Below are 26,910 nucleotides of genomic sequence, written 5' to 3' on the forward strand. Positions count from 1 at the left end.
GGTGTTCATGGGGTGGGAATATGTTTTTGTCACTACATGTCATCGCATGTGGAGTTAGTGACAGGACAAGGGAGGCGGACTGTTGCCAGTGTGTTGAGGTACAATACAGTCCTAGACCAGTGAATGTGCTCAGAAAGAAAGTGAAAGGGAATAAAAGCTATTGCCTCATTTTTTTTTTTAAAACAAACAGAAATATCCTATTTGTTGTGAGCAGGACTAGAAAAAGTCGGCATCTCCATTCCAGGTCATCAGAATATCTTCTATGTAATGTCTCCAATGTTCGCACGGAAATGGATTGCTAGTGTATACATATATTTAGTTTCAAAATGGCGGCCATAAAGGCAGGCCAGGTGCAAAGTTCCGCCGATTCCTCATCCTAGAATACTCCATAGGAGCAAGACTGGATCTGGGAAACATTTGCCTCAGCAAGACTCCACAACACTGCTAGGTGACAGAGCTCAACGCCGACGCAACATACCTCTCCCCTCACCCCCCGATTTGACAGTGGAGCAGTATATAAACCTCAACCCTACACATAGACGTCAGTTTGTTCTGTTACTCTTTCCTCTCCCTCTAACACGGGGTGATCAATTGTGGAAACAGCATGTGGAGGAATACCCACTCCACAGAATGGGAAGGAGGACAGGTGGTGAGGGATCTATAATGAGTATCCACCAGAAATACATAAATACCAAAGCAGTACCTCCCCAGGTGAATGATTTGTGGAAAAGACTAGGAGGAGAACTGTCTTTCCCTGCCGCAACTGGCAGCTAAGGCAATGCTTTGTGAACCTATGCAAGGTCACAGATGTCGCAGCTAGCAGATGTCAAGGACATACACTGAATGCCAACGCAGTGGTAGCAGCCTTGGCTATGGTGGAATCAGCTTTCAGACCTTCTGAAGGTTGCTTCTTGGCCAGTGCATAGTTCCACCTAATGCAGAGGACTATCTACTTCAACATGGTTCTCTTCTGCACCACTTTTTCCTTCCTTCAAAGTCAGGAGACACAGTGAGCAGCTATGCATCGCTTCAATAGTCGAACACATGAGAAACTTCAGGTCACAAAGTTAAGGTTTCACTGTGACGACATTATGGCTTGGGAGGAAACATGTACAAACTTAACAAATCTCATCAGAACAGGTGATTTTGTCATGGGGGGCTGGTCTAGGAAATGGGGAAAGGCCAACAACCTTTATTAGTGCCCACTGCAAGGTGTAGCTGGGCCAAAAATAAAACAAAGAGCTTTGCTGAGGAGGGGTCAGTCTTAACGCCACACCAGGCCACAAATTTGTCCCAGTGCAAGGGATCAGATGGCAAGGACAACATCCACCACTTCCGACAACAAATCCAATGCAGCCAATTGTCTCTACTCAAGTAGGTGCAAGTTGCATGGATTCAGGTAGAGGATGTTGCTGAGACAGGAGTTCCTTGCGAAGTGCCAGCCTGTCCAGACCCAAAATGTCTGGACATTGCACTCTCCTAGCCCAATCTGGAGGCACCAGGGTGACTTGGGCACAGTCAATTGTGATCTTTTTCATAATTAAGCCTGGACTAGTGGGTTAGTCGATTCAAGCAACTACTGAAAAGGGCTGTGTTTGACCTCATGATCACAGGTTCAAATCTCAGCAGCTCCACTCAGCCTTTCATTCTTGGAAGGTCGGTAAAATGAGTATCATCTAGTTGGGTAACAAACATCTGTTACTTAGCACCAAGATACTCTAGTGCTGAACGTGCACTTTACAAATACACGTTGTTCTAATCCATGACAGAAGAGGCAGAGCACAAAGGTGTACACAAGTCCTGTGTTCCATTTCATCTGGAATGCATTTCCTACTAAGCGGTCTGGCAGAGACTGAAATTCACTAAACTGTCAACATTGCGCATCAAACAGTGGTGAAAACATCAATCCCAGCTTCTCCCGATTGATGGATGATGCATCATGCCACCTTGGGATGTAGGTGCCACTCATGATCTGCCAGATGCCATATGCTCAGTTCACCCTCGCTGGTATTACGGGACCCTGCCTGGTGGTTTGGGAGCAGGATAATGGTCCAATGATCCAGACAACTCCATATGCACAGCCCATCCTGAGAAAGTACCTCATTTATTCCAGCTTAATAAAGTAACACATGGCAGTGTTGTCAGTAAGAACCTGCCCCCGCCAATCCTCTAATTCTTACTGCCCCCGCCAATCCTCTAAGGATGGCACAAAACCCTCCAGAGCAGATTGAAGCACTTTACTGGAAAGGGGAGAACATAATCTCCACCTATCCCCTCGGATGGTCTCATCAGCCCAGCAGGGATATGACCCGCACTACCATCCGCTCTGGGTTGGGAAAAGAGACGAGCCCACTGCAGGACTAACTGAGGTAGAGCAGCCACACCTGCAAATCGAGCCATCTGCTGTGAGACCTAAATGGAATCAGTCAGATTTCATGAAACTGAGTCCACTGGAACTTCAAACTCCATCGCAGATCAGGCAACTGCTACCTGGTATAGCAGACTAGCCTCATCGCTGCGGCGCATATTTTTGCGCTACGCGGCTTTTTTCGAAAAGCCGTGTTAGATGACGAGCTCAGCTCGTCATCCGCACACGCCCCCCGTGGCTGATGACGAGCTCAGCTCGTCATCAGCATCGAAGGGGCTAGGAGTTTGCACAAGGCTAAGGGGCCAAGAAGACAACAAGCTGCTCTTATCGCGTTTCAGGGCCAAGCCTGAAACATCAGGACCATACCCCAAATGTCCTGGACTTGTTACGGAGGAGGAAAAGCCCTCACCTCCACTCCAGAACTGCCCTAGTAAATGGGAGCTTGTGCGATAGTCAGGAAGGACCTCAGCTTGTTGACAGTGAACCCAAATAACAAGTGCTACACTGCTACCTAGAGGTGGCCCACAACAGACTAGTGTGTCGGCATTCAACAGCAAGTCTTCGAGGTATGGGAATACTGGATTTTCCGACCTTTAAAGATGGGTAGTGACAACAGCCATCACTTTCGTGAACACCCAAGGGGTGCTATGAGACTGAATCGGTTTGGGATTTTTGCTGCTTGGCATTTTGACTATTACAGTTTTTGTGCTGCATAAATACTTTACACATTGCCCTAAACAGGTCTTCAAACTGTAGGGCGTGCTCCCCCTGGGGGTACGTGGCTGCATTCTTGGGAGGGGGGAGGCGTAAAGACTTGTAAATAAAGATGGCCTGGAGGGGTGAACTTGTTTATTTGTCCCGTTTCTAGGCTACGTTAATTTACATGCTGCCAAAGGGCATCAAAAAAAGCAATGGAACTGTGATTTTAATGCCCGTAGGGCGGAGGTCAGTCTGTATGCTGGTAATTAATCCCGCCACCACACTAAGAACAAGATATTCAGTAGCTTTTTTTTCAACTTCATGTTAATCTATACTACTATTTTAAAGTGAGAGCTGAAAGCTTTGAGGCGGGTAATCTTAAGAAGTACAGCACAAATCACAACACCCAATACAGCATTGTAAAGGGGAGTTGCGGCAGATGGACATAGGCTATACATCTGGCCACAATATATATTACAAAGGTCAAACAACCTTAGAGGTAAAGTAGTCCCTTGTGGGCGTTGGCGTTCTGCTGTCAGCGAAGGGCGTGTCAAAGTAGCGATGGGCGTCTCAAACTACACTTTGTGGGGGTCACTGTTGTCAGAGGGGCCTGGCCCAAAACAAAAAACGATAATAAAATATGCGCGCACATTCACGCTCCATTAACCGCATGCGCGCTAGCGGGTTTTCCCGCTGCGCGCTGAAAATTCAAAAAACCTGCGTTACGTGACAAAACCAGCTCGTCATGCGCGCAGCGCAGGTAACGCCCATGACAAGCTGGCTTTGTCATTCGCATCGAAGGGGTTAAGGGATACTGATAACACTCACAGTACTTGCCACGCTAACTAAAACAAAGCTTTACTCATTTGTGAGACTAGGCGTTGGCAGAGGGGGCTGGCATCAAAAAAAGGGGTACGGCTTTCAAAAGCGCACTATTCACTTGGCGCAGCGTCACCGTTGTCAGAGGGGCTGGCATAAAGAAAGGGGTGTGGCTTTCACTAGCGCGGAATTCACTCGGCGACACATTCACGCCTTTGTGGGCGTCAATGTTGTCAGAGGGGCCGGGCCTGGCATAAAGAAAGGGGCGCGGCTTTCACAAGCGCGAAATTCACTCGGCGACACATTCACGCCTTTGTGGGCGTCAATGTTGTCAGAGGGGCGGGGGCAGGCATAAAGAAAGGTGCGCGGCTTTCACAAGCGCCCAATCTCGCTCCATTGCTCATAACATTATTCACTCAGCGCCACATTCACGCCTTTGTGGGCGTCAACGTTGTCAGAGGGGCCTGGCCAGAAACTAGAAACAAATAAATGGCCGCCGATTTCACTTATTACAAACATTGCACACATTACATTTCATCCCCGGACAACGTCGGGACGGGCTGCTAGTTACATATAAAATAACAAAATAACGCACACACAATTTCAACAGTGGGAAAGGCACACAGAAAGGATGAAATCTCAGTTTGTTAATGGAGTCGATGCAGAGGTCGGTGTGCATGACCAGAGAGTTACATAATATAATCTTGCTTGTTGCAGTGGGGAACAGACTTTTTTTGGGAGTGCTACAAGGTCTCTGGCTTTGGCAGAAAGGACTGTAAATGTGTCATTATTTAAAATCTTATTACAGATAGCATAAGACAGGCTGTAGCAAAATAATTAAGGCCCAGATTTATAACGACTTTACATCAGGTTCTTTAATGCAAACCTAATGCAAAGTCTGTTGGTATTAACAATTCATGTGTACTGGACTGTACCCAAATGTAATCAAGGCTGCGCAGCAACACTGTAGGGACCAGATTTACTAATGCTTTGCAACAGGTTTGTGTTACTTTTGTAATGCAAACCAGATGCAAAGTGTTATTATGTGATTTACTATACAAAGTAAGTCAAGACTTGCTTTCAATAGTTTCCCAAATTAACACAAACTTTTGCTTTGTGCTGCCTTGCATTGCATCAAGGGTTTGTGCCCTGGGTAGCACATGGGTGTCTTTGTAAAAAAGACATTGGGGCTCGTATCAAATGCTGGCGTTGAAGTAAAGTGAACCAGTCTGGGAACGAGTACGGTATAAATTAAGAACAAGCTGCTTTAAACTTGCTTCTTTCTGCAAGCACCACAGAGGGTCGGGTGGAAGATGGTAGGCTGGCGACAGATTAATTTGTATTTGAGGATAGCTTAAACAAAACAATGAAAGTGTTATTTACCTGTAACATTTCAAGCTTGTAGTTGTAGATTCACATACTGTGCACAGAACTATCATCAAGTGTTGTGCTAGAACATTGCAAGATGTTCTTTTAGGAGGAATTTCGGTTTGGATGGGACTTGTGATAGCTTCCCTGAAACACAATGTTCCAAAACAGCCTCTACACCGGGGAATGATTTTCCTCCTTAGGTGTTAATAATGTGGAGATGCAAAGCATTAGGTCAGAACTGGAATAAGAATATATAATGTTATAGTAAACGACCAATTTTATAATTACCTTATTTACTACTGCATGTTTGCATCCAGGAAAGGGGACAGTGCATATGAATCTACAGCACTACACACTATAAACAAATTATTACACACAAGTAAGATTTCTATTCGCGGATCACACAGCATGCCCAGACTACAAAACTGTATTCAATCCCCAAGAGCAGTGACCTGCAAACAATAACGAAGGATGTCTGGAACACTGTTTTAAGCACACTTTGTCAGACCTAGGTTTGTTGTGCATGAATTCTCAAACCATAGTCTTTACTAAATGTGTGGATAGAAGACCAAGTGGCAGATTTGAAGGTGCCGGCTAAGAAATGTTACACAGAAAAAAGTCCATTCTAGCACCTTTCTTACAAGCAGAATATGGAGGAATGCTTAATGCACTTTTAGCACAACACACTGAATGCCTCTTACAATCCCCCTTACAAGACCACTTTAGAAAGTGCCATTTCTAAGTATGCTTGGGTAAACTAAAATAGTGGCTTGTTTTCCCGACAAATTGGGTACGAAATATATGAAACATTGTGTCACTTAACTTTAAAAAAAACTATATATGTACAGTCCTTTCCACAAGCCACTGTGACCAAAAAAAAAGAGCAGTTCAATCTAATCATTACATGAAAAGCAGAAACTACTTTGGGCAAAAAAGAAAGGAGTTTGCTAAAGCTAACCATTTATGGACCACGATAAAAGGCTCTTCCACTAACAAAGCCTGTAATGCACTTACACTACACAAGAAAACCTTCCCTGAGAGAAACTGTAGTAGGTAAGAATAAGGGGCTCAAAAGAACGTACCATAAGTGGAGTCAGGATGATGTTGGGATTGGTGGAAGTATAGTGGGTGTTACCTTTCTTAAGCCTTCCATAAAGTTTGTGACAACAGAAATCTTAAAGGCCTGATGTTGGTTATGCAAGTAAACAGCCATGGCTACCAAGTGAACACATACTCAAAAGTTGACAAGCATTATATTCTTTACATGTAACAAGTATAAGTTTGCACTGTGACCATTAAAGGTTTTTTTTAAATTATAGCAATAAAGGATAAACCTTTTCCATTTTGCAGCATTACATTCTTGAATGGTAGGCTTGCTAGGGTCAGAGAAAATGCATTCATTCTATAAAAAGTTCTTAGGAGGAAAACTTGCAATGTCCAAGCCCAACTCTAGATGGTAAGTGTGTGTACAACATGTTATATCTCCATGAACACATGCTGGAAGCGTGATTGCCACAATTTAATTTAAGGCAAATGGGTAAAACAGTGTCAAGAAGTTTTCATTTCACAAATATTTCACTGATCCCCTAAAAATTTCGAACTGAGATCATAATCTACTCTACTAGGAATCATTTACTTTCTATCAAAATAGGAGAATGCAAGCAAAGCTCTAATAGTCTATTTACATATGCAAAAAACTAAACTGGTAAAATAACAAAAACAGTTAATAATAAAATACACCATATACCTCTTTGAATATGGTCCTGCATCACCAGGTCTCCCCTCATCCTTCGGATTACCATAAAGTGAACTTATTGTTGGTGAGGTTTTGCTGAGGGGGGCCTTCTTAGGAGGGCTCATGCCAGATGTATTGTGGTCGAATGGACTCTGTCGCGACAGTGCCCGGAATGAGGAACCGCTCGGTGGAGCACCTCCCTGTGGTGAAGGAGGGCTTTTCTGCAAGGGATTTGGGCGAGGAGAGCGCCTCACCACCACAGACTGAACTGAGCTCTTTAGGGTGGGTGCTCGTTCGGGACTATGTTGTGCAATTGGACTTGTGTCATATGAAATATCCTGCCAATCTTTGGACGTTTCGGCTTTGGAATTTGGTTCACCACCACCAGACAAAGAAGTCTCCTTCGAATCCTCCTCTCCTGTAGTTTGAAGAGATGCTCGCTTGTCTTTGGACCTAGTTTTCTTTTCCTTCCTGGACTTGCGTTTGGATGATTCCACTATGCTGGGATTAGAAGAGGAGGATTTGGATGAAGAAGACCGCCGCGATCTGTCAGAGGACGATTTGTCAGAATTTCTTGAATGACTTCTAGACCTTGGAGAAGGAGATCGTCTCTTCGGGGTTCTAGAGCGGGACCGGCCCCGACGAGGGCTGTAGGGCTGGCGGTTGTAGTTTTGCCAATTTGGTCTGTTGTAGTTGACATAGCCCCCACGGTTATATTGACCTCGTGGGTAAAATCCCCTTCCTCCTCTGTTGCGAAAATAGTAAGGCCTCCTGTATCCCCGGTTGTTTCCTCTAAAGTTATCACGGTTTTGGTAAACCCTGGGATAGTTCCGTTCTCGATTGTGGGATGGAGAGTAGGACCTTGAACGGGACCTAGAACTGCCCAACAAAAAAAAAAAAGGCACCAATTAAAATGCAGATCAAACAAACACAATTATTATGAAAGCAGCTGCCTAATAACTTAGCTTAGAGTCTGGATGCAAACATTATTGCAGAAACCATTTTAAAATGACAGTAGATAGAGTAAACTTAATGAACAATGGGAAGAATGTCAACTTTTAATACCAGTGTACCTAGAGAACATTTAACTATGGATTTTCAGGTACTCTATCAGCCACTCATTTAGTCAGTCAGTAAACCTTCGCCCAACCAAGGCTAGCCGCCAATAACTAAATGGTTACTTATCTCTCGGAGTAATTTTGAGCTTGCAGAATATTCTGGATTCACATACTGTGCTTTATTCTGCCATCTAGCGGTCGAATCTGGTATTGATTCTTTAAGTCCCTTTTCTCTTTTTTGTTGTAGGACCATTTGGTCCCTTGTCTTTCTTTGAAGGATATCAGACGTACATACTGTGCTTTATTCTGCCATCTAGCGGTCGAATCTGGTATTGATTCTTTAAGTCCCTTTTCTCTTTTTTGTTGTAGGACCATTTGGTCCCTTGTCTTTCTTTGAAGGATATCAGACGTACACCCCAGAAACTCCTAAACAGTGATTTGGAATTCTCTCCCCCACCCTTTTTAGGTCTCGGCTAGCGTAGGCTGCGCTTGCGCAGTCACGCTGGCGAGATTTTATGTTTCTTAGTAGCGAGGGTTAACCCCACCCCTCTTCTCCATTGGCTGGCCTCCTAAATGCTGGCCAGCCATTGGAGAAGAGGTCCCAGTGACAATCTAAGGCCAGTCTTTTTCGGATGGGGGGGGGGCGTGTTTTTTCGTTTCTTTCTCTCAGTGAAGTCCTCAGTTCAAAACACGCCCCCCAGTCTGGAAAGGACGGGAACCTAGCTCATTTTATTGAGTACCTGCACTTATTTTTTCCCCACTGAAAGCACTGTGGGTAACTACGGTCCACAGATCGCATCGTGAAGCTGGCTAAAAGACATTTCAGTGTCCGTTTAAAAAAAAGGGGTCTTCCGTGGGATTGCAAGATGCATGTTCGCTGGACGAGTTCGAGGGTAGAGCTCGTGCATGGCTTGGAGCTCGAGAAAACCTGTGGGGTAAAATGTGCCTGCGTCGTGGGAGAAACATTGGGGCGGATCTCCGGGGAAGGGCATGTGGGGAGTCCGTCCTACGAGTCCTGAATAAACCTTTGGAAACTAATCTGTGCTCGGTGGTTATTTTACACAAGATCACCCACAACCCATACATAACGCAACCGAGCTCCCCCAAGAAACATCTCATCACTAAAGACAAAGCAATGCATTGTTGGAGTTGTCGTTTTTAGGTCGAGACTGGCGTAGTGTGTGTGTGTGTGTGTGTGTGTGTGTGTGTGTGTGTGTGTGTGGCTTTGGGTGTGTGTGGCTTTGGGTGTGTGTGGCTTTGGGTGTGTATGTGTGTGGCTTTGGGTGTGTGTGTGTGTATGTGTGTGGCTTTGAGTGTGTGTGTGGCTTTGGGTGTGTGTGTGTGGCTTTGGGTGTGTGTGGCTTTGGGTGTGTGTGGCTTTGGGTGTGTGTGGCTTTGGGTGTGTATGTGTGTGGCTTTGGGTGTGTGTGTGTGTATGTGTGTGGCTTTGAGTGTGTGTGTGTGTGTGTGTATGTGTGTGGCTTTGTGTGTGTGTATGTGTATGTGTGTGGCTTTGTGTGTGTGTATGTATGTGTATGTGTGTGGCTTTGGGTGTGTGTGCATGTGTATGTGTGTGGCTTTGGGTGTGTGTGCATGTGTATGTGTGTGGCTTTGGGTGTGCATGTGTATGTGTGTGGCTTTGGGTGTGTGAGTGCATGTGTATGTGTGTGGCTTTGGGGGTGTGTGTGTATGTGTGTGGCTTTGGGGGTGTGTGTATGTGTGTGGCTTTGGGTGTGTGTGTGTGTGTGTGTGTGTGTGTGTGTATGTGTGTGGCTTTGGGTGTGTGTGTATGTGTGTGGCTTTGGGTGGGTGTGTGTGTATGTGTGTGGCTTTGGGTGTGTGTGTGTATGTATATGTGTGTAGCTTTGGGTGTGTGTGTAGGTGTGTGGCTTTGGGTGTGTGGCTTTGGGTGTGTGTAGGTGTGTGGCTTTGGGTGTGTGTATGTGTGTGGCTTTGGGTGTGTGGCTTTGGGTGTGTGGCTTTGGGTGTGTGTGTGGCTTTGGGTGTGTGTGGCGCTTTGGGTGTGTGTGGCGCTTTGGGTGTGTGTGGCGCTTTGGGTGTGTGTGGCGCTTTGGGTTTGTGTGTATGTGTGTGGCTTTGGGTTTGTGTGTGTATGTGTGTGGCTTTGGGTTTGTGTGTGTATGTGTGTGTCTTTGGGTGTGTGTGTATGTGTGTGTGGCTTTGGGTGTGTGTATGTGTGTGGCTTTGGGTGTGTGTATGTGTGTGGCTTTGGGTGTGTATGTGTGTGGCTTTGGGTGTGTATGTGTGTGGCTTTGGGTGTGTGTATGTGTGTGGCTTTGGGTGTGTGTATGTGTGTGGCTTTGGGTGTGTGTGGCTTTGGGTGTGTGTGTGTGTGTGTGTGTGTGTGTGTGTGTGTGGCTTTGGGTGTGTGTATGTGTGTGGCTTTGGGTGTGTGTGGCTTTGGGTGTGTGTATGTGTGTGGCTTTGGGTGTGTGTATGTGTGTGGCTTTGGGTGTGTGTATGTGTGTGGCTTTGGGTGTGTGTATGTGTGTGGCTTTGGGTGTGTGTATGTGTGTGGCTTTGGGTGTGTGTGTGTGTGGCTTTGGGTGTGTGTGTGTGTGTGTGTGGCTTTGGGGGTGTGTGTGTGTGTGTGTGGCTTTGGGTGTGTGTGTGTGTGTGTGGCTTTGGGTGTGTGTGTGTGTGTGGCTTTGGGTGTGTGTGTGTGTGGCTTTGAGTGTGTGTGGCGCTTTGGGTGGGTGTGTGTGTGGCTTTGGGTGGGTGTGTGTGGCTTTGGGTGTGTGTGTGTGGCTTTGGGTGTGTGTGTGGCTTTGGGTGTGTGTGTGGCTTTGGGTGTGTGTGTGGCTTTGGGTGTGTGTGTGTGGCTTTGGGTGTGTGTGTGTGGCTTTGGGTGTGTGTGGCTTTGGGTGTGTGTGTGTATGTGTGTGGCTTTGGGTGGGTGTGTGTGGCTTTGGGTGTGTATGTGTGTGTGGCTTTGGGTGGGTGTGTGTGTGGCTTTGGGTGGGTGTGTGGGTGGCTTTGAGTGTGTGTGTGGGTGGCTTTGAGTGTGTGTGTGGGTGGCTTTGAGTGTGTGGGTGGCTTTGAGTGTGTGGCTTTGAGTGTGTGTGTGTGGCTTTGGGTGTGTGTGTGTGGCTTTGGGTGTGTGTGTGTGGCTTTGGGTGTGTGTGTGTGGCTTTGGGTGTGTGTGTGTGGCTTTGGGTATGTGTGTGGCTTTGGGTGTGTGTGTGGCTTTGGGTGTGTGTGTGGCTTTGGGTGTGTGTGTGTGGCTTTGGGTGTGTGTGTGTGGCTTTGGGTGTGTGTGTGTGGCTTTGGGTGTGTGTGTGTGGCTTTGGGTGTGTGTGTGTGGCTTTGGGTGTGTGTGTGGCTTTGGGTGTGTGTGTGTGTGTGGCTTTGGGTGTGTGTGTGTGTGGCTTTAGGTGTGTGTGTGGCTTTAGGTGTGTGTGTGTGGCTTTGGGTGTGTGTGTGTGGCTTTGGGTGTGTGTGTGTGGCTTTGGGTGTGTGTGTGTGTGGTTTTGGGTGTGTGTGTGTGGCTTTGGGTGTGTGTGTGTGGCTTTGAGTGTGTGTGGCGCTTTAGGTGGGTGTGTGTGTGGCTTTGGGTGGGTGTGTGTGTGTGGCTTTGGGTATGTGTGTGGCTTTGGGTGTGTGTGTGGCTTTGGGTGTGTGTGGCTTTGGGTGTGTGTGTGGCTTTGGGTGTGTGTGGCTTTGGGTGTGTGTGGCTTTGGGTGTGTGTGGCTTTGGGTGTGTGTGTGTGGCTTTGAGTGTGTGTGTGTGGCTTTGGGTGTGTGTGTGTGGCTTTGGGTGTGTGTGTGTGTGGCTTTGGGTGTGTGTGTGTGGCTTTGGGTGTGTGTGTGGCTTTAGGTGTGTGTGTGTGGCTTTAGGTGTGTGTGTGTGTGGCTTTGGGTGTGTGTGTGTGGCTTTGGGTGTGTGTGTGTGTGGCTTTGGGTGTGTGTGTGTGGCTTTGGGTGTGTGTGTGGCTTTGGGTGTGTGTGTGTGTGGCTTTGGGTGTGTGTGTGGCTTTGGGTGTGTGTGTGGCTTTGGGTGTGTGTGTGTGTGTGTGTGTGTGGCTTTGGGTGTGTGTGTGTGTGTGTGTGTGTGGCTTTGGGTGTGGGTGTGTGTGTGGCTTTGGGTGTGTGTGGCTTTGGGTGTGTGTGTGTGTGGCTTTGGGTGTGTGTGTGTGTGGCTTTGGGTGGGTGTGTGTGTGGCTTTGGGTGTGTGTGTGGCTTTGGGTGTGTGTGTGGCTTTGGGTGTGTGTGTGGCTTTGGGTGTGTGTGTGGCTTTGGGTGTGTGTGTGTGGCTTTGGGTGTGTGTGTGTGGCTTTGGGTGTGTGTGTGTGGCTTTGGGTGTGTGTGTGTGGCTTTGGGTGTGTGTGTGTGTGGCTTTGGGTGGGTGTGTGTGTGGCTTTGGGTGGGTGTGTGTGTGGCTTTGGGTGGGTGTGTGTGGCTTTGGGTGTGTGTGTGTGGCTTTGGGTGTGTGTGTGTGTGGCTTTGGGTGTGTGTGTGTGTGTGGCTTTGGGTGTGTGTGTGTGTGGCTTTGGGTGTGTGTGTGTGTGGCTTTGGGTGTGTGTGTGGCTTTGGGTGTGTGTGTGTGTGGCTTTGGGTGTGTGTGTGTGTGGCTTTGGGTGTGTGTGTGGCTTTGGGTGTGTGTGGCTTTGGGGGTGTGTGTGTGTGTGGCTTTGTGTGTGTGTGGCTTTGGGTGTGTGTGGCTTTGGGTGTGTGTGGCTTTGGGTGTGTGTGGCTTTGTGTGTGTGGCTTTGGGTGTGTGTGTGTGGCTTTGTGTGTGTGTGGCTTTGGGTGTGTGTGTGTGTGGCTTTGGGTGTGTGTGTGGCTTTGGGTGTGTGTGGCTTTGGGTGTGTGTGTGTGTGTGTGGCTTTGGGTGGGTGTGTGTGTGTGTGGCTTTGGGTGCGTGTGTGTGGCTTTGGGTGGGTGTGTGTGGCTTTGGGTGGGGGTGTGTGTGTGGCTTTGGGTGGGGGTGTGTGGCTTTGGGTGGGGGTGTGTGGCTTTGGGTGGGGGTGTGTGGCTTTGGGTGGGGGTGTGTGGCTTTGGGTGGGGGTGTGTGGCTTTGGGTGGGGGTATGTGGCTTTGGGTGGGGGTGTGTGGCTTTGGGTGGGGGTGTGTGGCTTTGGGTGGGGGTGTGTGGCTTTGGGTGGGGGTGTGTGGCTTTGGGTGGGGGGTGTGTGGCTTTGGGGGGGTGTGTGGCTTTGGGTGGGTGTGTGGCTTTGGGTGGGTGTGTGGCTTTGGGTGGGTGTGTGTGGCTTTGGGTGGGTGTGTGTGTGGCTTTGGGTGTGTGTGTGTGTGTGGCTTTGGGTGTGTGTGTGTGTGGCTTTGGGTGTGTGTGTGGCTTTGGGTGTGTGTGTGGCTTTGGGTGTGTGTGTGGCTTTGGGTGTGTGTGTGGCTTTGGGTGTGTGTGTGGCTTTGGGTGTGTGTGTGGCTTTGGGTGTGTGTGTGGCTTTGGGTGTGTGTGTGGCTTTGGGTGTGTGTGTGTGGCTTTGGGTGTGTGTGGCTTTGGGTGTGTGTGTGGCTTTGGGTGTGTGTGTGTGGCTTTGGGTGTGTGTGGCTTTGGGTGTGTGTGGCTTTGGGTGTGTGTGGCTTTGGGTGTGTGTGGCTTTGGGTGTGTGTGGCTTTGGGTGTGTGTGGCTTTGGGTGTGTGTGGCTTTGGGTGTGTGTGGCTTTGGGTGTGTGTGGCTTTGGGTGTGTGTGGCTTTGGGTGTGTGTGGCTTTGGGTGTGTGTGTGTGGCTTTGGGTGTGTGTGTGGCTTTGGGTGTGTGTGGGGGGCTTCGGGTGTGTGTGTGGGGCTTCGGGTGTGTGTGTGGGGCTTCGGGTGTGTGTGTGGGGCTTTGGGTGTGTGTGTGGGGCTTTGGGTGTGTGTGTGGGGCTTTGGGTGTGTGTGTGGGGCTTTGGGTGTGTGTGTGTGGCTTTGGGTGTGTGTGTGTGGCTTTGGGTGTGTGTGTGTGGCTTTGGGTGTGTGTGTGTGTGGCTTTGGGTGTGTGTGTGTGTGTGTGGCTTTGGGTGTGTGTGTGTGTGTGTGGCTTTGGGTGTGTGTGTGTGGCTTTGGGTGTGTGTGTGGCTTTGGGTGTGTGTGTGGCTTTGGGTGTGTGTGTGTGGCTTTGGGTGTGTGTGTGTGGCTTTGGGTGTGTGTGTGTGGCTTTGGGTGTGTGTGTGTGGCTTTGGGTGTGTGTGTGTGTGGCTTTGGGTGTGTGTGTGTGTGGCTTTGGGTGTGTGTGGCTTTGGGTGTGTGTGTGGCTTTGGGTGGGTGTGTGTGGCTTTGGGTGGGTGTGTGTGGCTTTGGGTGGGTGTGTGTGGCTTTGGGTGGGTGTGTGTGGCTTTGGGTACCCAAAGCCAAATGACAATGCCATTTATCATTTTTCAAAACCGTTGCATTGTAAAGAACAAGTTACTTACCATCGGTAACGCTTTTTCTGGTAGATACAGTATCTGCCTGTGGATTCCTCACCTTGTGAATATCCCCTTGCATCAGCAACATTTGGAAATTCTTTTTGTAGCCTCGCGCTGACGACGTCATAGAGGCACGGCATCGCGTGCGACTCCGCTGACGTCACCGACACCATAATAGGCCCACGCCGGCGTGATGACATCAGTTCCGCCCTTTTTTCCGTGCCTTCGAGGCACACGGACGGACCGATAACAATAGATATATACACAGTACACAAATGTCAAGATATGCAAATGCTACTTACCAGTATGCATCTGTTCTTGGCATGTAGGGCTGCTGACATTCATATCTGTGCATAGACCGCCACCTAGTGTTGGGTCCGGATGATTGCACATTGTTGTCCTGGAAGAGTCTTCGAAGTATCACGAGATAGGTGGCTCCTCCCCTGGACTACAGTGCGCATGGGCATCGCCTCCATCCCCAGATTGTTTTTAGCCATTGGCAGAGATGGAGTGAAGAATGTGAGTGATGACCATGCTATGAGCATATGTGTTTGTATGAATAAATACTGCAGCTGCTACAGGCGCCGGGGAGGAGGGCGGGCGATATGAATGTCAGCAGCCCTACATGCCAAGAACAGATGCATACTGGTAAGTAGCATTTGCAGTTCGAGGCATGTGGGCTGCTGAATTCATATCTGTGCATAGAATACATAGCAGTCCCTCCATTAACGGCGGCCGCCCGTGCCAGCTGCAGCAGTCTGAAAAAGCGTTTTTAGAACAGCCTGACCAACAGCTGCCTTCTGTTTGGAATGCACGTCTACACAGTAGTGCTTAGTGAAAGTATGTGTGGTAGACCATGTGGCTGCTCTACAGATATCTTCTAAGGGAATGTTACCTAGGAAAGCCATAGAGGCCCCTAACTTCCTAGTGGAGTGGGCCCTCGGTGGGATAGTGAGAGTGCGCTTAGCTTTAGCGTAGCAGATCTGAATGCACTTTACTATCCATCTAGCAATCCCCGCCTTGGAGATAGCGTTTCCCTTGTGTTGTGTGGCAAAAGCAACAAAAAGTTGTTTGGTTTTGCGGAAATCTTTAGTCCTGTCCACATAGTACATCAAGGCCCTTTTCACATCAAGGCGGTGGAGCATGCGCTCCGCCAGCGTCTCTGGGTTTTGGAAAAACACCGGCAATTCAATTGTTTGGTTAATGTGGAATTGTGAGACTACTTTGGGTAAGAATTTAGGGTTAGTGCGGAGCACCACCCTGTTAGCATGTACTTGGAAAAAAGGTTCTTGGATGGTGAGTGCCTGCAACTCACTAACCCTCCGTAGCGATGTAATTGCTACTAAGAAAGCCACCTTCCAAGTCAGAAACTGAAGCTCACAAGAGTGCAGTGGCTCAAAAGGAGGACCCATCAGCCTTGTAAGAACCACGTTGAGGTTCCATTCCGGAGCTGGTGGAGTCCTTGGTGGAATGACCCTTTTGAGTCCTTCCAGAAAGGCCTTGATAGCAGGGACCTTAAAGAGTGACAGGTGCTGCCTATTTTGGAGGTATGCTGCCATAGCAGACAGGTGAATGCGGATGGAAGAGTACGCTAGATTACATCGATACAGGTGAAAAAGGTAACAGATGATGTTTTGAATGGAAGCATCTAGCGGGTCAATGTCGTGGTTCACACAGTAGATGACAAACCTCTTCCATTTAGCCGCATAACAAGCTCTAGTAGTGGGCTTCCTTGCCTCCCGAATGATGTCCATGCAATCGGGAGGAAGATTGAGGTAGCCAAACTCTAGGACTTCAGGAGCCAGATCGCCAGGTTGAGCTGTTGCGGATCTGGGTGCTGAATGTCGCCATGGCTCTGCGTCAGAAGGCTGGGAGTGAGATGAAGCCTTTGATGCGGTACCACGGAGAGTTCCAGAAACGTGGTGTACCATGGTTGGCGAGCCCACGTTGGAGCAACCAGGATGAGCGTCATCGAGTGTTGCCTGAGCTTCCGTGCCACCAGCGGTATCAGAGGTGCTGGGGGAAAAGCGTACGCAAATCTGCCTGACCAGTTCATCCACATCGCATCGCCCTGTGATTGGGGGTGTGGGAACCTGGCGGCGAAGCTTTGGCATTTTGCGTTCTCCTTTGTGGCGAACAGGTCTATCTCTGGATGACCCCACATTTGGAAGTACGGTTGGAGTACCGATGGATGTATCTCCCACTCGTGCATCTGATGGCTGTGCCTGCTGAGGAGGTCCGCCATCTGATTGTCCTTGCCCGGGAGGTGCTCTGCCATGAGGAAGATGTTCCTCTGAATGGCCCACTTCCACATGCTCTGAGCCAGATGAGACAGCTGTGGAGAGTGTGTGCCCCCCTGTTTCTGGATGTAGTACATGGCCGTCATGTTGTCCGTCCGGATCAACACGACCTTGTTGCACAGATGTACTTTGAACGCCTTTAAGGCCATGAAGATTGCCATCAGTTCCAACACATTGATGTGCATCTTCCTCTGCTGTAGTGTCCATAGTCCCTGCACAGTGTAATGGAGTACATGCGCTCCCCGTCCCTGGAGAGAGGCGTCCGTCGTCAGGATAATCTGTGGGACAGGCTCCTGGAATGGTCGGCCTTTGCAAAGGTTTTGTGGATTCCACCAATGCAGAGAGTTGTATGCCCGACCGCTCACCAACACTAGGTCTGTCAGTTGCCCATGAGCCTGAGTCCACTGACGTGCTAGGCACTCCTGAAGCGGGCGCATATGTAGTCTCGCGTGCGGGACAATGGAGATGCAGGAGGCCATCATGCCTATCAACTGCATGAACACCTTCGCTGGAAGCGAGTGTTGGGGTCTGAACCGTTGGATCAGCGCCTGGATACTGGCGATTCTCACTGAATTTGGCTGCGCAGTGGCCGCCAGAGTGTTGATTGTCGCGCCCAGATACTGTCGCACGTGGGCGGGCTGGAGATGGGACTTGGGGTAGTTCAGTGAGAAACCCAGATCGTGCAGGAGATGAATGGTGCGTGACACATGGTCTACGCACTGCTGTTCCGTCCTTGCCTGAATGAGCCAGTCGTCCAGGTAAGGAAAGACGTGGACGTTTTGGCGACGGAGATGCGCCGCCACAGTCGCTAGGCACTTCGTAAATACCCTTGGTGCCGTGGTGACACCGAACGGCAGGACCTTGAACTGGTAATGCTGGTCTAAGAGCGTGAATCTGAGATACTTCCTGTGGGAAGGATGTAGGGGGATATGAAAATAGGCATCTTTCAGATCCAGTGTAGCCAGAAAATCCCCCTGCTGGAGCAGGGGAAGCACTTGCTGCAACGTGAGCATATGGAAGTGCTCCGAGAGTATGTACCAGTTTAGGGGCCTGAGGTCCAGGATAGGTCGGAGGGATCCGTCCTTCTTGGGAATTAGGAAATAGAGGGAGTAAACCCCTGTTCCCCGCTCTCGCAATGGAACGAGCTCTATTGCCCCTTTTTGCAGCATAACTAGAACTTCCTGCTGCAACAAGGTCAAATGCTCGCCTGACATAGGACGGCTTTTTGGGGGTATGTCTGGTGGAATGGAAGTAAGCTCTAGACAGTACCCGTACTGGATAAGGGACCTCACCCACCTGTCCGTGGTGATGTTCTTCCACGCCGGCAGGAACTGCTGAAGTCTCCCCCCAACCGGTGTTGCATGGTCGGGGGGCAGTGACAAGACGTCACTGCTTGTTGGTGGTGGTGGACCTGGAGCCATTGTTTCCACGTCCCCTGCCTTTGGTATTATTGCCTCTGTAACCACCTCTACCCTTGTTGTTATACGAGGGCTGGGTGTTACCCTTGTAGTATTGTGTGGACTGGGATGCCTGTCCCCGGGAGGTGCCTTTTGAATTTGAACGGCGAAAGGAACCACCCCGAAACTGCTGACTCTGTAAAGCCCCCATTGACTTTGCAGTTTCGGTATCCTTTTTCATTTTTTCTAGTGAGGCATCCACCTCAGGGCCAAACAGATGGTCAGGATTCACTGTTTGACCTAAAATGGTGGTTTGGATGTCGGGCTTGAACCCCGAAATTCGAAGCCAGGCATGACGTCTAAGTAACACACTTGTATTGATGGCTCTAGAGGCTGTATCTGCCACGTCTAGAGCACATTTGATGGATGCATTTGTAATGAGTTTACCCTCCTGAATGAGCATCTCTCCTGCCTCCTTGTATTGGTCAGGCAAGTGTTGCAGAATGGCCTCTAATGTGTCATAATGGGCCCTATCATAACGTGCAAGCAGGGCTTGGGTGTTAGATATTCTCCAGATGTTAGCTGCCTGTGCAGCAATGCGTTTGCCCGAGGCCTCAAAGATCTTGGACTCTTTGTCTGGGGGAGGAGCGTCACCAGTAGTCTGAGAATTCGCCCTTTTCCGAGCGTTGGAAACAACCAAGGGATCCAATGGAAAGTGTCCCTTGATATAAGTGGGATCCGTGGGTGCCGCCTTATATTTCCTGTCGATGCGAGGGTTGACCACCCGCGCCCGGGTGGGCTCTTTGAAAACCTCCGGTGCATGTTTAAGCACCCCTTTAAGCATCGGTAGCGTTTTGACTTGCTTTTCGGCTACCGAGAAGGTGTCGAATAAGAAGTCCGCATCCACGGGGTCCGAGTGCAGCTCTACATCGTGGTTCGCCGCAGCTCTCTCTATCAAAGCATTGAAGGCCGCCGAGTCCTCTGTCGGGGACGTCTTGGCGGCGAAAAGTTGAGTGTCCTGACCCGACTGCGGGTCTTCTGTGTCGCCTCCTGCGGCCCAAGGCACATGCTCCTCCTCCGGATCCGAGTACGCAGGATAGTTGTACTCGGCATCTTCCTCGTCCGCATCGGCCGCTGGGGAATGCGTCGGCGAGTGTTCCAAGGCCTGTGGGGACACAGGTTCCACCAGAGCCGAAGAGTCCGCAGAGTACTTTTTATTCTTGAGCGGAATCTTAAAAGGTTCCAACGCCGGCTCCGACGTGATCTTTCGTTTGAGGAGCGACAGTTTCCCGGTGTTGGCGTCGATGATGACCTCACGACGTTCTTCTACCGCAAGCGGTTGGAGCCGAAGCTTCGACACCACCAAGGCAGCTTTCGGCGTTAACACCTCCCCTGAATGTCCGCCCTGTTTCGGCGCGAAGGCCTTCGGCGCCGACTTGGGTGGAAGGGTGAAACGAATAGGCGTTTTCTCTTTAGTAGGCTTAGGCGTGAGCGTAGGCACTACAGTGTCCTGATCGGGAACCACCGTGGGCTTTCGGATCCGCTGTAAGGATTCCCCCACTTTCTTTGTAAAGGTTGCCGAGGGTTGCACCTGCTCGAGCGACCCCTCATCTTCGAGAGCCTGATCGCCGGTAGGCTTCTTCTTCGGGGCCGACGCCCCATGCCTAGGCGCGTCGTCGCCCTGACGCTTCTTCGAAACAGTCTTCGGGTCCCCGACCCCTTTCGGCGCCGACGCGGTCGCGTCGGAGGCCTTCGCTTTTGGCGTCGACCCCGATGGCTTCGGGTCGGCCATCTTGGCGTGGCTCTTCAAGTCGGCCATTTTGGTTTTCTTGGAAGTTGACGCCTCCAGAACCTTCTTTACCAACGCAACTTTCAGTTTCGGTTTCGCATCCGAGGGTGCGTGACCAGTTGGTTTCACTTTTGTTTTCTTCAACATAAGTGATGGCTTAGAAATGTCCGTGACCGGGCCCGGAGGCGGGGACGTAGGACTGATAGGTAGATCTTGGGTAAGGCCCGAAGGCGATCCCTCGACCTGGGCCGTATGAAGGGGAATAACCCCTGAGCCTGATTGGGGATGCTCCTCCTCTGAGCTATCTCCCATCGTGGCACAAGCCTGATCGTCGTCCCCTACCTCGTCGGAGACTTCGTCAAAGTCCGCCTCACCCGCGTCGTAGTTTTCCTCCTCGGACGCGGGGCCAGAGTCCGACTCTCGCACGTAGTCTTCTCCCTCGACAGATTCCTGGAAAATGTCATCTGGTGGGGGCGCCGAAGCCGACAATTGAGCCTGGAGCCGATTGGCCCGGCGAATCTTTAAAGTCTTCTTGCTTCGGAACTTCGAACACGCCATGCAGGTGTCTTCGCGGTGATCCGGCGACAAGCAGGTATTGCACACAGGGTGCACGTCGAGGTGTGAATATTTGGAGTGACACAGCGGACACTTTTTGAATGGAGTCCGCTCCATAGCAAAGGGTGTAGTGTAGGCCCGTCCGCGCCGAAGGCACGTGGAAGGGCAGCAAGAGATAGGAGCTGAGAGTCAGAAAGAAACCCGTACGCAACTATACCGACGCCCAGCCTAAAGACCTTTTGGTCTCGAGTAGAAGTTGAACAACTATCGGTTCCGACAGAGGGAACCGAAACACATCCGAACCCAATGGCGGAAAAAAACAATCTGGGGATGGAGGCGATGCCCATGCGCACTGTAGTCCAGGGGAGGAGCCACCTATCTCGTGATACTTCGAAGACTCTTCCAGGACAACAATGTGCAATCATCCGGACCCAACACTAGGTGGCGGTCTATGCACAGATATGAATTCAGCAGCCCACATGCCTCGAACACACAGTATGAATCAAATGCAGGAATGCAATTAAAATAAAACAATTCCTTGACAAACTCAGGTATAGAAGAGTGGACAACGGGGAGGCGGGTGGGTCAGTGAGAAATCCACAGGCAGATACTTTTTCTACCAGAAAAAGAGAGTTACCGAAGGTAAGTAACTTGTTCTTCTGATAGATACATCTACCAGTGGATTACTCACCTTGTGAATAGAGTCCCACAGAAGTCCCCACTCCCGGAGGAGGGTGTCCACTCTCCTATACCAGAAAATCTTGGGAGGACAGAGAGCGCAAAGTGGCCATCCCTCCTCACCTAGGTATCCAAGCAGTAATGCTTCGCGAAAGTGTGGGGGAGGTCCAAGTTGCGGCTCTACAAATATCCTCAACAGGTACACCTCTGGAAAGAGCAGATGTTGAAGACCGCTCTAGTAGAATGAGCCCTTATACCCTCCGTAAGTTCCTTACCTGCCAGGGGGTAGCAGATCATGATGCATAAAACAATCCAATTCGAGAGCGTGCGCTAGTGCACCGCTTTCCCCTTCTTGCAGCCAGCAAAACCAACAAACAGCTGGTCATCCGACCTGAACTTTCGTCCTGTACAGGTAGAAACTCGCCGCCCTCTTAGGGTCCAAGCGGTGAAGCCTTTCCTCCACCTTGGAAGGGTGAGGGGGAGGATATAAGGTAGGGAGGGTAATGGACTGCCCCAGATGAAATGGAGTTACCACCTTCGGCAGAAAAGCAGCCCTGGTCCTGAGAACCATTCGTTCAGCATGAATGGATAAAAACGGGCGCTTGAAGCTCACTTACCCTCCTTGCCGAGGTATTTGCCACCAGAAAAACAGTCTTGAAAGTCAAAAGACTCAAGTGACACTTGTGCGAAGGTTCAAAAGGCGAACCCATCAAAAACATAAGCACAAGGTTCAAATCCCATTGAGGAACAATAAAAGGTGTTGGAGGAAATTTATTGGTAAGGCCCTTGATAAATCGTAATACGATAGGAGATTTAAATAAAGACGGCTGGTCCGGCAAACAAAGGAAAGCCGATAACACTGATAAATAACCTTTGATAGTTGCCACCGCAAAACCCTGCAGGGTTAAAGAAAGTGCAAATTGAAGTATATTGGACAAACGAGCCCTTAATGGGTCTATAGACTTCTCCCCACACCAAATAACAAATTTAGACCATCTATAAGAATAAATGGACTTGGTGGAGTCACGCCTGGCTGATAATAGGACATCCACCACATCGTGTGGGAGAGAAAAGGAATTCAGGTTGCCCCGCTCAATCCCAGGCATGAAGGTGTAAGGTCTGGAGGTGGGGGTGTAGAACCTGCCCCTCCATCTGGGAGAGGAGATCTGCCCTGTGAGGCAGTCAGAGCGGAGGGCACGAGGAGAGGTGGAGAAGATCCGTGTACCATACCCTTCTTGGCCAATCCGGGGCGATCAATATAACTTGGGCCCGGTCTTGGCGAATCTTCCTCAGAACGCGAGGAATCAAAATCAGATGGTCCTGAACCCAGGACCAGAGATGCAGAGCCTCTCTGCAGAGACAATGCGACCCTACTCCTCCCTGCTTGTTGATATACCACATCGCGGTCGTGTTGTCAGTCAGGACTTGAACTGACTGACCGCGAAGGGAGAAAGGCCTTGAGCACTAAACATATAGCCCGCAACTCTAGAAGGTTGATGTGAAGCAACCTTTCCTCTGGAGACCAAAGACCCTTGACCTCCAGATCCCCCAGATGAGCACCCCACCCTAGAGTGGATGCATCCGTTATCACTGTGGCCACCGATGGAGGCAGTTGAAAAGGCTTTCCCTGAGACAGATTGCCTTCCACGTCCCACCAAGACCGATCCGCTGCAGTTTCTCTCGGGATCCTGACTCCCTGAGATCTCCGCTGTGCTGATACCACTGGCTGCGGAGGCACCACTGGAGTGCCCTCATGTGCCAGCATGCATGGTTGACCAACAAGATGCAAGAAGCCATCAGACCGAGCAGACGAAGGACCTTCAGGACTGTAACGACCACTCCATTGTAAAATAAAGGAATCATTTCCTGTATGTCACGAATCCTTTGAGGAGGAGGGAATGCACAACACACAGTTGTGTCCAGTACCGTACCTATGAACAGGTTGCGCTGGGAGGGCACCAGGTGAAATTTGGGTAAATTTATCGAAAAACCCAACATGTGCAACTACTGAGTTGTCTCTTGATGATGGAGCACTATCTCTGGAGATTCTGCTTTGATCAGCCAATCGTCCAGATACGGGAATACCGGTACCCCCGATCTTCTGAGATGCGCAGTCACCACAGCCATTACCTTGGTGAAGACTCTAGGCGCAGTAGTAAGACCAAACGGAAGAACCGCAAACTGGTAGTGCTGCGACCCAACCGTGAAACGGAGATACTTCCTGTGCGACTTCAGGATGGGAACATGAAAATATGCATCCTGTAAATCGATCGAAACCATCCAGTCTTCTACCAGCAGCACTTGAAGAATCTGTGCAAGGGTGAGCATCTTGAACTTCTCCTGCTTCAGGTAAAGATTCAAGATCCGGAGTTCCAAGATTGGACGAAGTCTGCCATCCTTCTTGAGGATCAGGAAATACCGGAAGTAGCATCCCTGACCCCTCTCCTGCTCCGGAACCACCTCTATCGCACCTTTTCTGAACAGTCCCAGGACTTCTTCCTGCAGGAGAAGCAGGTGGTCCTCCAAACAAAAACCTTGGCAAGGAGGGTAATTTGCGGGAAACTCTCGAAAAAGAAGCATACCCATTCTCCACGAGATTGAGAACCCAAAGATCTGATGTAATCCATTCCCAATCTCGTAGGAAATGGGTAAGCTGGGCCCACATGATCCGGAATGGTGGATCTAGAGAGGGGAAGAAGAAGAAGAAGAAGAAGAAGAAGAAGAAGAAGAAGAAGAAGAAGGAGGAAGAGGAGGAAGCTTGACGAGCTCTTTGTCTGCCCCTATAAGACTTGTACAGCGTATTTTGCTGCTGCTGTTGCTGAGTGTTTGAAGGCCCGAAAGGAAGACCTGCCAAATCCTCTGAAGCGCTTCCCAAATGTGCCTATTGTCTGAAGGCCCAATGACTTTGCCGTCGCTCTGCTGTCTTTAAAACACTCTAAAGCAGAGTCAGCCTTCTTCCCAAACAATCCAGACCCATCAAAGGGCAAATCCATCAAGGCAGACTGCACATCTGTTGAGAACTCTGATGACTTCAACCACGCAGCTCTCCTAGTGGCCACCGAAGAGCCCATGACTCTCGCCACCGAATCTGCCATGTCCAGCCCACTCTGGATTACCTGCCTTACTGCAGCCTGATTGTCCAATATATGCTTTTTATTCCCTTCAGGAATCTTGGGCACCAACTGTTTTACAGAATCCATCAGGGCATGGATATAACGTCCCATCAGGCAAGTCGCATTAGTAGATTTTAATGCCATGCTGGCTGAAGAGAAGACTTTCTTAGCAGCCTGATCCCGCTTTCTCGACTCTTTTTCCCCAGGAACCTGCGGAAAAGCTCCCGCAGACTTCTTAGAACAGGCAGCCTGTACAACTAAACTTTCAGGCAGGGGGTGTGTTGATAAAAAGTCAGGGTCACTAGGAGCCACCCAATATCTCCTCGCAACCGCCCTTGAAACAGCAGGGGCTGACAAAGGTTTCTTCCACACCTCATAGATTGGCTCCGCCAAAGTGTCATTGAATGGCAGCATTGGTTCAATTACAGAGAAAGGTGAATGGAGGAGCTCCGTCAGAATATTCAACTTGTACTCAGCAGTAGGCAGAGTGATGTTTAACAAGTCTGCCGCCTTCTTTATCACCATATGGTAAGGAGTCACATCTCTAGAAGGTGTATCAGATGTAGAGGCCATATCCCACTCAGGAGACAGTTCCAGGCCACTAGCCTCCCTCAAGTCATCAAAAGGATCCTCAGACTCCTGAAGCTCACCTTCCTCCACTTCTTCATCTCGATACCTCTGTTCCTCCAAAAGCCTCTGTGCCTCACGCCTCGACCTCTCCTTAACAAACGAAGCCGACGGACCCACGACCGACTCCGCTGGATTCGGAGCCGGCATCGAACCCGAAGTCGGGCGAGGCAGCTTAACTCTAGGTCGAACCGGATTCGGCATCGGAGTCGAGGGTACCGGTGTCGATGGATTCGGCGTCGACGGCTTCGAAGGCTTCACTGGCGTCGGAAAATGCCAATGCGGTGCTGGAGCCGGCATGACAGGCATAAAGGGCACCAAAGAGTGAGATATAAAAGGACCATCAGGAAATAAAAAAATCACAATATACGTAGATAATAATTGCAAACAGCAGGTGTGATCTTTTTGTAAATATATAAAATACCTTACTTTTTCAGACCTAATTAAGAACAAGGATGCAATTATATAAAAACAGAAATAAATCCTAAGCTATATAAAATGGAACTGCTATAAGGTAAACAAATTAAAAAGTAATGGTATACAATTTGAGACCAAGGCATAGGAGATACAATAATATGATATGATTCTTCTGGAAATGGGATGGGGAGGTTTTGCTTCTTCAATGAAATTCCCCATAACAGTACTGTGTCGCCACGCATGAGTAGAGATGCGAATAGGAGCGTTTTCGGTGGGAGGTTTGTTCCCCAACAGAAGCCCACATACTGGTATGACTTATGATGCAAATAAAAGCAATGTTGTTATCAATGCATGTTAATTTTAAGTTGCAAATTAATGCAAATAGGAAGAAGTGGCCAGGTGGTAAAAAGCAGTAATACTCTTAGCCGCATGTACGAATTATGAGCAAAATTGGAAATATGTAAAGTTCTAATTATGAATAGATGCAACATAGAAATGATAACCTGTGGTTTGATGAAATACACTGATCTCAATATGTTTACCAACAGGATTTTCTTATATGAGGCAACCATCCAGTGCCACATAATAGGAGAGACATATTTTCTAGTCTTGATAAAGATGGCACAATACTGAAAGAGTCCATCGAAACGCGTCGACGCCCACTATCGCACAATCGAACAATCTAGCTCACCCTAAGAACAACAAAACTAAGCGGGTCTAGGATTGAGCCTGAATGAGGGTTTTGATGTGCAAATCTCTATGACAAATTGTTGATGTCTATGTTTGACCCTCCCCCTTTCCAATTGCATAACCTGTTTTAATTTAGGTGACAATTTTTCGTTTAGATGATGGATTACAGTATGAGAATGTGTTAACGTTTTGATGAACTGTGACTGTGTATTCCCTGTTTGAAATTTTTTATGAAATGACAATGTATTTTTATATGTTTTAAAAGGCTTTGTTTTAATAAATTTCATATATTTTATATAAAAATGTTTTCGTTCATGTTTATGCTTAATTAAGCTTTGTGTCCAATGCCAGTACTTGGGCTTATTTTCTCAGTAGTTCCACCAAGGGAAATTGCTTGATTTCACTGTTGATAAAGGGCGCAGGAGCATAAGCCTGGGGAACACCCAGACTAAACGCCGTAGGACCCGTGGGACCAACAGGTGCACCGGACGGGTACATTGCCCTGGAGTAGACACCAAACATGGCATTGAGGAATTGCGTCGGATCCTGACCTGGGGCCTGAAAGGCAGGATATGAGCCTCCAGGCTGCTCCAGAGGGAGCGGAGTCGTCACGACGTCGACCTCCTCTTCAGGCTGGTGCACCGGAGTAGATGGACCCGCAGGCAACAGAACCTCGACTTCACCAACTTCCTCCACCTCACCTTCATCCTCCTGACCAGAAGGATGGGACGGGTACGGAGAAGGGTTCGCTAGCTGCTTCGGTCACTCAGGCGACTTCTCACACGCGAAGCTTCACCCTCCGAGACCTGGGCTTCCAAAGCCGAAGCCACCGCTTCTTTATGAAGTAGCTTCACTTGCGACTTCGGCCTCGAACTTGAGTCCTTGCCTGAGTGATGTCGGGACTCATGGCTCCTTTTTTTGTG

The 26,910-nt window shown here is 49.3% G+C and overlaps 1 protein-coding gene across 2 annotated transcripts in view; it reads right to left on the bottom strand.

Moving 5' to 3' along the window:
• Positions 1-26,910, bottom strand: part of THRAP3 (thyroid hormone receptor associated protein 3) — a 269,684-nt gene that overhangs the window by 162,763 nt on the left and 80,011 nt on the right. For both annotated transcript variants that reach the window (XM_086956473.1, XM_086956472.1), the window contains exon 4: positions 7,005-7,871. In XM_086956473.1, the coding sequence (XP_086812599.1) occupies positions 7,005-7,871 (867 nt within the window). The remainder of the gene's footprint in view (positions 1-7,004; positions 7,872-26,910) is intronic.

The sequence above is a fragment of the Lissotriton vulgaris genome, chromosome 2_1, assembly GCF_964263255.1.
Source record: "Lissotriton vulgaris chromosome 2_1, aLisVul1.2, whole genome shotgun sequence".
Taxonomy (NCBI): Eukaryota; Metazoa; Chordata; class Amphibia; order Caudata; family Salamandridae; genus Lissotriton; species Lissotriton vulgaris.